Consider the following 16,089-nt stretch of genomic DNA (forward strand, 5'->3'; position numbering starts at 1 on the left):
CAGGGTCTATGAGCAGTCCAACAATGGATGACCTTCAGCCTCTGAATCCAGTCTTCAACAGGGTCTATGAGCAGTCTAACAATGGATGACCTTCAGCCTCTGAATCCAGTCTTCATTAGGGTCTATGAGCGGTCCAACAATGGATGACCTTCAGCCTCTGAACCCAGTCTTCATTAGGGTCTATGAGCGGTCCAACAATGGATGACCTTCAGCCTCTGAATCCAGTCTTCAATAGGGTCTATGAGCGGTCGACAATAGATGACCTTCATATTCTGAATCCAGTCTTAATTAGGGTCTATGAGCGGTCCAACAATGGATGACCTTCATCCCCTGAATCCAGTCTTCATTAGGGTCCATAAGCGGTCGACAATGGATGACCTTCATCCTCTGAATCCAGTCTTCATTAGGGTCTATGAAAGATGCAACAATGGATGACCTTCATCCTCTGAATCCAGTCTTCATTAGGGTCTATAAGAGGTCCAACAATGGATGACGTTCATCCTCTGAATCCAGTCTTCAACAGGGTCTATGAGCAGTCCAACAATGGATGACCTTCAGCCTCTGAATCCAGTCTTCAACAGGGTCTATGGGCAGTCCAACAATGGATGACCTTCAGCCTCTGAATCTAGTCTTCATTAGGGTCTATGAGCGGTCCAACAATGGATGACCTTCAGCCTCTGAATCCAGTCTTCATTAGGGTCTATGAGAGGTCCAACAATGGATGACCTTCAGCCTCTGAATTCAGTCTTCATTAGGGTCTATGAGCGGTCGACAATGGATGACCTTCATCCTCTGAATCCAGTCTTCATTAGGGTCTATGAAAGGTGCAACAATGGATGACCTTCAGCCTCTGAATCCAGTCTTCAACAGGGTCTATGAGCAGTCTAACAATGGATGACCTTCATCCTCTGAATCCAGTCTTCATTAGGGTCTATGAGAGGTCCAACAATGGATGACCTTCAGCCCCTGAATCCAGTCTTCATTAGGGTCTATGAGCGGTCCAACAATGGATGACCTTCAGCCTCTGAATCCAGTCTTCATTAGGGTCTATGAGCGGTCGACAATGGATGACCTTCATCCTCTGAATCCAGTCTTCATTAGGGTCTATGAAAAGTGCAACAATGGATGACCTTCATCCTCTGAATCCAGTCTTCATTAGGATCTATGAGAGGTCCAACAATGGATGACCTTCATCCTCTGAATCCAGTCTTCAACAGGGTCTATGAGCGGTCCAACAATGGATGACCTTTAGCCTCTGAATTCAGTCTTCATTAGGGTCTATGAAAGGTGCAACAATGGATGACCTTCATCCTCTGAATCCAGTCTTCATTAGGGTCTATGAGCGGTCCAACAATGGATGACCTTCAGCCTCTGAATCCAGTCTTCATTAGGGTCTATGAGCAGTCCAACAATGGATGACCATCAGCCTCTGAATCCAGTCTTTATTAGGGTCTATGAGCGGTCCAACAATGGATGACCTTCAGCCTCTGAATCCAGTCTTCATTAGGGTCTATGAAAGGTTCAACAATGGATGACCTTCATCCTCTGAATCCAGTCTTCATTAGGGTCTATGAAAGGTGCAACAATGGATGACCTTCAGCCTCTGAATCCAGTCTTCATTAGGGTCTATGAGCGGTCCAACAATGGATGACCTTCAGCCTCTGAATCCAGTCTTCATTAGGGTCTATGAGCGGTCCAACAATGGATGACCTTCAAACTCTGAATCCAGTCTTCATTAGGGTCTATGAGAGGTCCAACAATGGATGACCTTCATCCCCTGAATCCAGTCTTCATTAGGGTCCATGAGTGGTCCAACAAATGAAGACCTTTAACTCCTTTAAGTTAAAAGCCATGTAGATGGATCTGGTAAAACCCAGCAGTAATCGTGTGAGCTGGAAAGACGTCTTCTGGCCAAGTAGCGTAGGTCTTCCGTCGGCCAGTAAGGATACATCTAAAACAAATCCATGTCCATACTGAGAAGGGTGAAAGTGAATAGATGTATTACAGATTTAAGCAGGTGCATATTTCTCCTACAAACATCCCCCTGTCAGGCAGAAACTGATTTTCCAGAACCTCCTGCTACCTTGCCCCACAAAAACCGCTCACTTTCCCATCCTGGAAGTAAGCCTGTAGTACATTCTCTATTGAACCTAAATGTGACAAAACCCTTTGGGTGACATCTTGAAAACAATCAACCTTATGTAGACAAATCACTGAAGTCTGCAGTGCAAGTTATTGCACTGCAGCACCTGAGACACACAGTGACCCATTTACCTGGAGATGCATGCTCCCGTCGGTACTGCTGGTGTAGCGTCTAGACTGGACTAGTTTAATAGCCTCTATTTTGGCACTTCGGACACGATTATATTAAAACCTCAAAGAGAGCAGTAAGAAGCCTTCTGTCCAACTTCCCATCTTGGCAAATGTGATCCTGCGTAGCCTTTGCTGGCACAAGGCAAACTGAGGATTATGTTTAAATAAGGGTTGGATCTATAAATCCTTTTATAATCCTGCAAGTAGCGGCTGGTGACACTTGCAAGTGATGGGCGTAAAAGTTTGGGGTGAGTGTCTACTGGCAAGTGTGCGAAGCGAGCAAGCCTGACTGGCATAAGGGAGGGTGAAGGGGAGGGTTCTTCCCCAAGAAGTGTTTTTGAAAAGAGTGGGCAAATGGTGCCTTTTTAAGCAAATTTGAGAAAGCAAGAAGTTTAATAAAGCAATTGTGAGAATGTAGTTATGACATCAATAAAGAGATTTAATATGATAATGATGTAGGTATCTGCTTATTCAGTATAACCACAGAACTTCATAAGAACTTTGAGATAAGGCTGAGTACCTCACTGATTTATCTATTTATTGCTATACAGTTACACATGAAATCTACTGGGGAAATACAAGTTATTATGATTTACAAGACTGGACGCAATGAGAAAGCAAGGAATAAACATTAACAAGCAGTAGGGCAGACTTCAAGGCATTATACGTCTCATTCAGGGGATGAAGAAATATGATCACATCACCCCCATCCTGATGGAACTCCATTAGCTCCATTTGCTGGTCCACTGCATCATCAAAACCATAGGGAGTCATAATCAAGAGGTTCAACTGTGGGGGTGTGGCAGGAGTTGTTTTTGGGGCAGAATCCTTGTTCTGGGCATCTTCAGAATCAGGCCCACAGTTCCCTTTCAATGAACGCTTCAGTTTTGGAATGTCGTGCGATTCTTATATTACCCATTGTCGTTTTCCCTTTGTTAGCCTAATCATGCACATTTTAGGCTTTGTTGGTTTTGCACGTGTTACCAAATATTATGCATTCTTTTTGCCACATTGTATGTTCACACAGAACTAGCACGTTTATTTGTATTCAATTCTTTTACTGGGATTTAGTCTGGAAACCCTAGGCAAGGTCAAACAACATTGCCCTTTGGTATTCTCTCTGGTCAGACAGTAGCACCTACAAGGAATAGAAGAATGCAGCTAATGTTTTGAATGCACATATCTTGTCATATAACTGGGGACAGAGGTTTTGAAAACACAGAGAGTTAAGGTCCTGAGACAAGAGCGCTGCGTCAGCTGAGATGTAGAACCTCCACCAGTATACCCTAAGGTACGGGGTCCGCCACCAAACCCAGAGATCTTTAATTGATAACCACTTAGCTGTAGTAGTGTGGGAGGTCTTAGGCAGATCTATCAGATAACATGACAGGGCTATTCATTGTATATGATTTATTACTCATGCTGATGACATTATTGACATGTAATTGTTTCTTACTTGTGCCATCATTATTACATTTTAGAGTCCAATAGTTTCAATAAACATTGTAAACTTCCTTTGTGCCTCTTTTCTTATTTATTGTGGCCAAGTACGAGTGAGAGAATGAAAGGGGGAGTCCTGATACTGCGATCCATGAGAGGGTCAGGAGCGTGGTTAGTCCACAAGATGATCTTTATATTAAGAAAGAAGTATTATGTAAAATGTTAAATCATTTTGTAAATGTGAAAGAATTTGAAATTGGAAGCTAAAAATGGAGTAAGTATCCTCAAACGGTTTTGAGGGAGCAGTGCTAGTGTATTATACAGAACACAATATGGACAATAGTCACAACTGAATTTAGAAAAGCTACACCATCCCCTATAAAATTAAAATGTAGATTTTTTTATATTTGTTTGTAAATTAAATAAAAAGTTTCATCATTTATGTATTTGTTTGATAAATGTCAGTATTTGTGTGTATTGTTTTGCGGTTCATACCATAGAAATTGCTAAGACTGGGGTCCTTGGCTTCCTGTAATGACTCAAATGGGGTCCCCGGATTCCAGTAACGATTAAGGGGGGGGTCCACAGAAGTTAAAAGATTAACAACCACTGCTCTGGCTCACTCCCAAACAGTAACTCAGAAATATTTTACCCAAACCATATCACCATTTCCTTTGTAATCATGTTTGTTACATGCACATAATTAGGGCTCCATTAACAAAGACTTTGAGGCACCAGCTATAGAAGGAAAACAACTGTCTTGAGCCTAGCTAACTTAAGACCTGGGTCCCAAGTCCCACTCATCAGACGGGCAAGAACTGGATGGCTTGTGGTGAAGTTTATGTCCAGAGCACATGATCACACACAGATCTCTGCTCTTCTGGGGCTGCATATTACAAAGAATCCACGTGGACGGGACAGATGTATAACTGTGATGGGAATCACTTTCTAGAAAACAAGTTATTATTGTTTCATGTGTTGCTCAGCAGTAAAATGTGAGATGTCACCTTGTTCTGAATCCAGGGGCACAATTTGGAAACAGGTGGCACCTGACACAACAAACTCTGACCCGGTAAACTGGACCAGTTCACCCTCAATCATTCCCCTTCCCATCAGCACGACAAATGCAGAGATTTCTGCACACAGCTGGGTCACCACTTGAATTAGATTTCATCTGAGAGGCGCTAAAATATTAATATAAAAAGATTTCCGGTGGCTCCGCCTGTAACTGTGGTGGCTTTTGAATTTGTGATGGGAGACAGAGGAGAGATGCCAAGAGACTAATCCCCAAACAGAGAGTTTTATTATTGAAATGGGTCTCTGCTAATGCTCCTTGTGACATTGTTATCACTGCAGAAGGGAGTGGGAGGAAGAGATGAGGGGCTGAAGCGCTCTGCAGCTCTCACACCAGCCTCAGCTCTGTTCCTTTCCAGAGCTGGAAGTACGGGAAGAGTCTCTCTGTGAAGGGGGTCTGCGGGAAGGTGTAGAGAAGCTCCATGGAGTCAGCATTGTACAGGGACAGCCGCCCATCCTCGTAGTCCAGATACACCCCCAGCTTCAAGGGATTCTCATGAGGAGACAGGGGGATCTGAGGGCAGAGTACTGGCCCTCCCACCCCCACACAGCCCAGACTCCCCCCTCAGGTGACCATGTGATCCTTCGCTTCCTGTTCACAGACTCTGCTGCGACCCCCACATGCCACCCTGCCCCCTCCTGCAGCAGCTGCACCTCCCAGTAATGTCTGTCAGAGGTGAACCCCTCGCTCCCCAGCACACAGTAGTGGTAGTGGGTGAATCTCTTGGGGGTGTCCGGAATGACCAGTGCTGTGTCTGTCCATCTCACACGTCTCCCCCCCTCAGACAGGAGGAGCCGAGGATGAGCCGTGTCAGGATCCAGAGTCACCATCACTGCAGAGAAGATATTCACAATTAGAGATTTAATGACACAAACAAAGGCTGTAATTACTGCTTCTGTTTTACATATGATTCATTTAAATCAAACCTGGAAGGAGCAGGCTGTGCTAGAGAGCACGGCACTAGACCGCTCACTACACTAAAGCGCACATTCACCTAGAGTACTCACTACACCAAACAGCACACTGAACTACATAGAGAGGACTTTCTACTACACACTATACTATGCAGAATATTAGACCACACCACACTACCACACATGACACATAATACAGATCACACTACTACACATGAAGCATACTGTGAAATTAACTTTTTTTTTTTTGAAAGCACTCGATTGCCCAGGGCGTTCTACCGCTGCCACTGCACGACAGTTATGACAGAGAAGGTCAGACTTGTTAGCCAAACAGCCAGGTTTTTAAAGCTTTTCCAAAATTAAGAAGACTTGTAATTCCTTTCAGATTTAGAGGGAGAGTATTCCAGAGTTTGGTGGTTCAGGTTACAAAGCTTCTGGCGCCCCAGGAGGACTGTCTGAATTTGGGAACTGCAACATTTTTAGATGTGGAGGAACCCAACGACCTGGACAGAGTGTACCAAGTAAAATTGGCTTAAATTGCAGCTTAATTAAGGCATGTGAAGTGGGCTGGTGACTAGTAATCTGTAGTTTATTGAGGAGTTTTTGCTCCATGTTCAAATAAAGAGCCTTACAGTAATCTATTTTAGGTAGGACAGGGGCGGTGAACACTGTCTCATGTAAATCATGGCAAATGAAAGGAAGCACTTTCATGGCAAATGAAAGGAAGCATTTTCCTAATGATCTTCAAAATGTAGAAGGATGACGAGGTCACAGCATTAATTTGACCTTCAAAAGGCAGTTTGATATCAAAAAGTTTCCCCACATTCCTTACTTTCCTGACCGTGCCCGGCAAAGTGCCCACTTCTTGCAGCCAGCAGCTGTGGTGCCAAAAGGAGACATCGTTGCCGAAGAGGAGGACCTCAGTTCTTCCTGAGTTTAACTAGAGGCAGTTGTTGGTCATCCAGCTACTTACTTTCAACAAAAAACTTTGGGATCTGGTTGCAGTATCGGCAGGATTGCTGGCCACTGAGACAACGACTTTGGTGTCATCAGCATACAATACTACAGAGAAGCCAAAGGTTTTAATAAGCCTGATCAGGCGGGGTGACATATAAGTTAAAAAGGGTAATGCTCAGGGAAGACCCTTGAGACACCCGCAAGGGTAAGGAAAAAGAGTTGGAAACAAATTTGTTCATGGTGACCTTGTTCCCACTCGGACAGAAAGGATTTCAAAAGAGCGAGAGCCACTCCCCTAATTCCAATATTGTGGAGACTGTCAATCAACACATCATGATTGCCAGCTTTGATTTCGGCCGAGAGATCTAGTAAGAAAAGGGCTAACACCTACTTCCATGTCAAGGGTAGCTCACCCTCCACCTGTTGCTGCCGCGTGAACTCTAACCTACGCACGCATTCTGCTAGATGCCACTAGCCAGGGCTCGAGTCGGGGGTACACGCAGGTACACGGCGTCCCCCCCCCATCTTTTCACAAGGTGGATGCCGTCCCCCCTTGCCTAGAAGCTGGGGCCCACAGAAATATGCTGAACGTGTCCCGGTGTAATTTTCAGACACCGGGGCACGTTCAGTACGTGACGTCATGAGGTAATTTGTATATTGTAATTCGCCCTACTTCTTTGTATAGGACTTGTGCCCTGCCACTAATGTTCTTACACAGTTCTGATCAGCCCACAAATATTACCGTATAAAAATGCTTCTTAGTTTTGGGGAATATCAAAGGGATTAAGGGAAGATTTTTAATTATAAATAATTAACATCCCACTTCCCCCCACCCACACCTGCGCAACCCCACCCCCCCTGCCCGTAATGACAGCCTGAACATGCACCCGCACGCGACCTGTGCCACCCCACGTGTAAATATAGTGCCTATCGTGATTCCTGCCCAGGCTGGCCTCTAAAAACACAATGCAGGACTCTGGAGTATTAATCACGGACTGTGCTGCGTAGGGCATCACATCGTACACTACTATACTATACCCTTGGTGCCAAAAATTGTGTGCCTATTAAATATGATATTGAAAAAACTGACTAAAACACGTGTTAAAGGTTTGAAGTCTCTGCCTGCGTGTGCGCAGAAGAGTGCCTAGCACAGGCCTTTGTATGAAGCACACACCCCTCACACTCCCTTTGTGAGTCTCTCGATCGCTGCCTACGTGTGCGCAAGAGAGCACCTAGTGCAGGGATCCGTAACTCCCTAAAACTCCCTTTATCGCACCCTAAGTCGCACGTTTACTACAACAGACATCGCACTGGTGGATTAGACATTGTTATATGTCGAATTTGTGAGTGATAAACCCTGCTGATCCTGATTCTGGCACTTGTTCAGCCTGTGAATCTTTCTGTGAATGCCGCTGAGTCTGTGCCTGGAAACTCTTAATAATAAAATATCTCTTAACTGGATATGTGAAATCATCGAAGATGTGGGAGAATGCAGGATGTATGGGAGCACCTATTGTTTTACATGTTGCCCAAATATCAAAAATGTCTCCCACTGCCGGTTGGTCTTTACCAAATCCTTGGTGTGGGCAGGAGGGAGGGTGGGGGATTGGTGGGGGTCTGTAAGGAGTGGCAATGAATTACTCAATAGCTTTGTGTTCCATTGTGGTTGGTGGTGGCAATGCCTCTTTGTCCTCCTTTCTTTGCCACAAAACTTCGCTACCTTTCAAAACAAGATAAGCCGCCTAGCATTCCAAAAAGTAGCTAACATGGTAGCCGTTGAGCCACTTAGCAAGAAATCCTCCGAGTAACTGTCACACAAGCCACACATGAGGCAGTCACGCACAGGCACAATATGCCCCCCCCCACACATCAGCATACGCAAAGATTGTTCTGTATAACTCATAAAAATTGGCAATTTCTTAAATGATAAATAACTCAATCGTATTGCTTCATTTACCTTCCAGCTTTCTCAAGTTTGCTTGAAAATGCACCATTTGTCCACTCTTTTTTCAAAAGGTTCTCAGGGGGAGAACCCCCCTGAACTCCCTGTAAGTTGTTCAGGGGAGCTCGCTATGCTCGCTCGCCATAGTGCAGTACGACAATAATTTTACGCCTCACCACTTTCAAATGTCACCAGCCACCACGGTAGCTCTTAGATCTTCTGAGGCGACAATCAGAGCCGATTCGGTGCTGTGCTCGCTCCTAAACCCAAACTGTATCAGATCAAATAGGTTGTTTGTATTTATGAAGGAAGCTAATTCCAGTTTTATTGCCTTTTCCACTATTTTGGCCATAAGTGGAAGGTGCAAGTTGGGTCGGTAGCCGCTTGGATCCTGAGGGCTAAGGTTGGACTATATTAATAAGGGAAGGATAGCTGCTCTTTTCCCTTCCTTGGGGAAGTAGCCGGAGCTAAACATTTCGTTAAAGTTATTAGTACGGTGAGCACATTATCTCAGGGGCTGAGTGTAGAGTTTTCAGAGGGCAAGAATCCACTGAGGAGCCGGACTTGACGGAGTTGGTGAGGCATAAAACCTGCTTGGCAGTAAGCGGGGAGAAAGAGGACAGTATTTCTGCGTGGTTGAGGGTGTGGGGATGATTGTTTCAGCGAAGATGCTGTACTTTGGCCTGAAAGAGGCATGCCAGAGTATTGGATATTGGTGAGTTTTTTTACTGTTGTGAATAGTTCTTTTCTTAACTTTTTCATATCTCAAACTTTTGAAATAAATACAAGTCACTAATTGTTTGTTTATACTACCTCACACTACCACACATGAAGCATACTCCACTGCACCGCACTACCCCACATAAAGCATAGTACAATACAGCACACTACCAAACATGAAGCATGCTACACCACACTACCACACATAAATCATACTACACTACACCGCACATGACCCAAACTACACTACACTAAGATACATGATGCATACTACACGATACGACACTCCCACAACTGAAGAATACTACACCACATCACACTACCACACATGAACCAAATGACACTACATCATCCCAACCCCACATGACACATGTTACACCACCACATATGAAACATACTACACTACATCACACTTGAAACATACTTCACTACCACACATGATGCATGCTACACTACACCACAATATCACATGACGCATACCCTATGCCACACTACCACATACGGTGCATGCTATACAACGGCACATGAAATATATTACACTACACAACACATGAACCAAACTACAATGAACCACACATGAAGCACACTACGTCACATGGCACACTGCGTTAGACAACACACAGTACTAACTAGAACACTGCACTAAATAGCACACAGTATGTGACACTGCACTACCCAGTTGAGTACACTGCATTATACAGTTTACTGTCCTAGAACGCAAACTGTACTAGAAATAATACTATACTAGTCGCCACAGCCCACTAGACAGCACACTACACTACAGAGCACACAACTGCAGGTAGCATACTGCATTAACAGCACTGTACCCTACAGAGGATACTAAAGTATGAAACACACTGCACTAAAGAGTACACATTACTACAACACATAATACACTAGACAACATACTACACCAGATACAACACAGTTACAGACTGCCATATACTGTGTGCATTAGCCATACACAGAGCTAGACAGCAACATGTATTGGAAAGTCTGGTACACACTTCACTAGAGAGAACACTGCACTAAATACAAAATATTGCCAAATAGAACACTATACTAGTGGCACATTGCACTTGAACACGCTCAATGTATTCAAATTAACCAGAGCTAAAATGTACCTATACTTCTGTAATGTGAAACAAGTGCACCACTACTTTGATGTGAAAGGAAGAGCACCAGCACTTCTTTAATGTGAAAGGAAGAGGACCAGCACTTCTTTAATGTGAAAGGAAGAGCACCAGCACTTCTTTAATGTGAAAGGAAGAGCACCAGCACTTCTTTAATGTGAAAGGAAGAGCGCCAGAACTTCTTTAATGTGAAAGGAAGACCACCAGCACTTCTTTAATGTGAAAGGAAGAGCACATATACTTCTTTAATTTGAAAGGAAGCGGACCAGCATTTCTTTAATGTGAAAGGAAGAGGACCAGCACTTCTTTAATGTGAAAGGAAGAGCGCCAGCACTTCTTTAACCCCTTGGCCGCGGCGGTAATTCCGCCGTGGCGCTGGGGGTGGAGGGGGAGGCGCTCTGCGCCGCCATGCTCATGACGGAACCACTCCATCCGAGCCACGGGCGCGCTGTGCTTGTGACGGAGTAGTTTCGTCACGGCCCCGACCGCTCATTAGAACAGCCACGCAGGCGCGAAATCGCGGCCGCACCGTGACGGAACCACTCCGTCACCAGCACAGCGCGTCCGTGGCTGGTGACGGAGTGGTTCCGTCCCCAGCACGCAAGGGGTTAAGGTGAAAGGAAGGGCAAACACTTCTGTAATGTGAAAGGAAGAGCCCCAGCACTTCTCAAATGGTTGAACAGTTTATAGTAGAGAGAGCAAACAGGTAGTCAAGGACAATAAGTAACTAAGCCAGCATTACACAGCACTAGAGAGCCCACTGTACTAGATGGCGCATTGTGGCAGACAGCTACTAGAAGGTACACTGTTCTAGTCAGTAGTCTGCGTTAGGTACCTCCTTTTACGAAACCTCATGCTGCTCTATACAGCACTATGCACAAGACAGCACATTGTACCAGGCGGTACACTGTAGTATATGGCTGTCTACACTAGAGAGCCCAATGCACTAGATAGGACAAGGTAATATATGACACAGTACACAAGAGACCACATTATAGAAGATGCTATATTACACAGCACACTGCACTAAGCAGCACATTTCACTAAACGGCACACTGCATACCACAGCAAAGTACACCAGACAGCGCACTGTATTAGACAGAGCAGGACGACAGGCAGGACACTGTAATGGACAGCAAATTGCACTGTGCAGTACACTTGAGCACATACTGTACAAGGTAACACACAACGCTAGGCAGCAAATCACACTGTACTGGAGTACTAAACAGCGCACTGCACTGCATTATGCACAGCACAGGAGAGCCCACTATACTGGATGGCACACTGCACCATTTAATAAATAGTAATGGACAGAGCCACTGGAATTATGTGATTTTGTGGCTGTGGCGATTTGCCAATATAGATTTGCCGCATTTGCCACATAATCTATTGTCAGCTGCATAATCTGAAGACTCTAACAAAAAACATTTTTCTATCTCAAACGGTTCAAAAATTACAGTGGCATGTGTTAGCAGTTGAAGGTCTTTTGCCTGGTCACCTTTCTGTTGATTATGCTATATATGGGTATTAAACCGGTATTAATGAGGTACATCCAATGCAATGCCCAGTGTTAACAAGTGTAAAAAGTACAAAATAATGAAGGAATAATTAAAATGATTGTGCCTCATTACACAGCATAATTTGCATTTTCTTGCGGCATAATTTACTCAACCCTGCGGCATAATTTGGTCCTCTCCTGCCACATAATTCCAGTAGCCCTGCTAATAGATAGCATAGAGTGCTAGACAACACACTGTACATACCAGAAGAATGTTCTAGATGTTCGTACAAGACAGCAAACTGCACTAGACAGCATTGAGTGCTAGGAAGTTAGTGCAGTGCACAGTACTAGAAGGTACAATGAACTAGATAGCTTACTGTACTAAAGGGAACTATGCACTACACCACACTTTGCACAAGAGAACACAGTGTACTAGAAGGCACATTGTACTAAATGGGACATCGCTATAGGCAGCACAATGCAATGGACACAATAAAATACTAAACAGCACATCATACTGGAAGCCACACTGAAATGCCCAGCACACTGTAGTAGAAAACATACTGCCCTGGTGACCCCTACAGATCCTGATGGTATACTGAACTAGGCAGGGAGCACACAGTACTAGATGGCACTCAGCATTAGAACACACAGTGCACTAGTTGGCACAATGTACTAGACAGACTACTGTACTATGTGGTACACTGTTGTAGCCGATACACTATACTGGATGGCATACTGTATTAAACTGCATACTGCACTAGCAGCAAACTGTACTAAAAAGCCCACTGATGGTGCAGTGAACTAGACAGCACAGCTCGCATACCGGAAGGGGAAACATCATTAACAACGTTGACAATAGACCGCGATGCTGTTACCTCGCCGTGGTTACGACCACGATGTTACCACGATATGCCATTACAACGCAAGTCTTTACATCGACTTGCGCTAGATGGCGTGCTAACATTAAAAATACTGTAGTTTACTATCCCAACACCTTCCCTACTGATAAGTGGACTGGAGTTGGAATAGTAAATTACACTTTTCTAATGTTAGCACGCCACCTAGCGCAAGTCGATGTAAAGACTTGCGTTGTAAAGGCATAGCGTGGTAACATGCAGTCGTTGTAACAACTGCGATGTAACAGCACGCGTTGTAATAACACGAGTTGTAACATCATACAACCACCGGAAGTCTATACTAGACAGGAAACTTGGCTGCAAACCATATCATATTAGACATATTAGTACACTGGGTACACTCTCCGGGGCTGCCCTGGATGGCACACTGCACTGGACAGAACACCACACACGATACAGAACACTACATCAGACAGTGGGAAACAGCGTTTACCACAAAGGTTTTACCACACAGGCATTTGTGCCTTTACCATGCATGCCTTTACCACACAGATATTGTTTCAGGTATTTGTGCATACCGAAGCAAGCGCAAAAGTTAGTGAGTGCCCATTTAGGAACAGTTTGTGGTGCATGAGGCAAGCAGAAACACTGAGCCAGAATAGCATGCTGAACTCTCATGCCACGTTACAAAACTCACTATTAGGTGTGAACACCCATTTAGTTGAAGATTGGATTTTCCACATGAGTCACTATTTTTCGTGTGACGGTGTTCCCACGTGTAGGATGAGTAAATCAGTATCAGTATCAAAATCTTTATTTCGGTTAATTTCAACCACAGAAGATACATTTTTAAAACACTTTTTGTTTAAAATACAGTTGGTGTAAAAATATCAATTACAGATCAACGCGGTAGGGGTATTTAAATAAAATGACAATTGTATTACCAATTTCAACTATCGCCTTTAAAACTTATATGTTACAATAAATACAGTAAAATAAAGGCTAGGCAATTTAGCAAAACAAGACTTTTTTTAATTCATGGCTTTTTATTCCCTATGTACATTCAGTTATATTTGAGTGGAAATTTCAGTTTATGCAGTATCGTGATTAAGTCGTTTCAAAATCCGAGTATCCCATAGGTACACATAGGTTGTAAAGTGCAAGTGCAGAGTTAACTGCGACAATTACAAAGGTATGCAAAAACATGATCCATCATAACTTCAGCCCAGCTTTAGCTCTTATAAGGCTCATATTAAATAAATAACTACTTACACTGAAAACAATCAATTGTGAAGTGTCTGTCTTCAGTATACGTTCTGCCTCACTACAACATCTGGTGTTCAAGTTTTTACAAACTGGCTTAATCCATTTTTTCCTTGATGCGTCATAAGTGGGACAGAAAAAAAATACATGTATATCATTTTCTTAGTTGTCATGTGAGCATAATACGCACAAATCGCTACTTTTGCCATCATGAGTATTGCCCCATCTTGATTTGTTGACATTTGTTCGGAGCACCCCATATCTAACCTTCATGTACAAGGATTTCGCTAGTTGAGGGCGTACCTCTTCCAGAAAGGGTTTGAACTGTGCTACATCTTTAAAAAGAAGGAAGTTTGATGTTAAAGACCCAATAGAAGAGCTACGTAGCACACTGTGGTTGATATGAACCCAAAAAGTGGACCTTAATAATTTGTGTCAACTGGGATGGTTCTTCCCAGTAGTGAGATAACCCCAACTTCGTCATACACGGTGCAACATATTTAAGCCATGGGATGTCCCTACTCTGGTCGTTTTTCATAATCTCTTCTAAGCCTTCTTTATAGTGTAACAGCTCAGGAGTTGACCATATCCTCACCCAGAATAAGAGAGGTCTTAGTAAAGCGTGATGGTCAGTGCGTTTGATATTAAAATCCATAACAATCGGAATTAAAGGGGTTCTAGTAGGTAGACTTAGTAGTTTCCTAAAAAAATGGTTATCTCCCAGTTCAAAGTTCTTTTTGCAATAAGGTCCCCAAATTTCTAAATCAAATCTTACAAGGTACGCATTTCACCAGATCAACTCTCATGGAAATTTGTACCAGAAAAGTGGAGGGAGGGACGAAGGGAGAGATGAAGAAGAAAAGAGAGTGAGAGGTGAGTGTAGATGTGCGTGGTGTGGTTGGGTAAATGTTAGCAAAAGAGGTGATCTTGGTAACAGAGTGCATGCTATAGATTGCTGTAGGTGTGATGGAGCAAGGACTCGTCGAAAAGAGACTTGCTTGAAAGCAATCTGCTCGTTTAATTCAGTAATATGTTATTAATTGTGTTTTGTATAAAACTAATATGTACAACATAAAAATGCGGGCTAGTGAAGCTTGCCTATGTGTTTATTAACGTTAACAGGATGAACGAAGAACTAAACGGGGAATCTTTACTACGAATGCGTCAACTGCATCTACGTAGTATGACGTCCTATCGCTAGGAGGGAAATTCTTACGCATGCGCATAAGGCACTAATAAGGCGGCTTATAAGTTTGTGTGCATGGCACCTGCTTTGCTGGAAAGAAAATAAGCTATTATACTACTGCTAATGCGGGGAAAGTATTAATAAATAAAGGGAAATAGAGTAGAGATAGGTGGTATACAGTGAAAACATTTATTTTTTATGGTAACATCTGTCTTTCTGACTTTATTACTAGTGCACATTTGGGCCTTTCATGTATGGCCGATCCTCATCTCAAGCCAAATTTCTAGTTCCTAGGTTCAAACTGTCATGTATGAGCAGAAGGTCTTTCTCCTATCTGGCCCCTGTGCTGTGGAATTTGCTACCCACACCACTGTGTCATGAAGTCCGCCATAAGAACTTCCGTAAAGGCCTCAAAACCTGGCTATTTAATCAGTAGATGTTGTCCTCTCCTTTGTAATATGTCCGTTGGCGCCGGGAAACCTACGGTTAGCTGTGCGCCTTACAAATCTAATTCAATAATAATTATAGTAATAATAATAATAAGTGAGCTAAGTCACATGATAATTGCGCATGACAACTGAAAGTCAGCCGGGAAGAATGACATGTGGGTCAAGAAGAGGACAACCGGCAGTGAAAAACTTAAATGAATGAGCTTACATGTTAGATTTTACAATTGTAGCAGATGAAATGTGAATGAGGGTGGGAAAATAAAACCTGAATAAAAAATGAAGGGGATGGGTTTATGAACAATGGCCTGACAGAATAAAGTAACATATAAGCATGGT

General features: G+C 43.5%; 1 protein-coding gene across 1 annotated transcript in view; it reads right to left on the reverse strand.

Moving 5' to 3' along the window:
- Positions 1-2,830: 2,830 nt before the first annotated feature.
- Positions 2,831-16,089, reverse strand: part of LOC147710188 (E3 ubiquitin-protein ligase TRIM39-like) — a 34,202-nt gene continuing 20,943 nt past the window's right edge. The window contains exon 4 of the mRNA XM_086919945.1: positions 2,831-5,660. Within this exon, the coding sequence (XP_086776071.1) occupies positions 5,311-5,660 (350 nt within the window). The 3' untranslated portion in view covers positions 2,831-5,310. The remainder of the gene's footprint in view (positions 5,661-16,089) is intronic.

Source organism: Lissotriton vulgaris, chromosome 5, assembly GCF_964263255.1.
Source record: "Lissotriton vulgaris chromosome 5, aLisVul1.2, whole genome shotgun sequence".
Taxonomy (NCBI): domain Eukaryota; kingdom Metazoa; phylum Chordata; class Amphibia; order Caudata; family Salamandridae; genus Lissotriton; species Lissotriton vulgaris.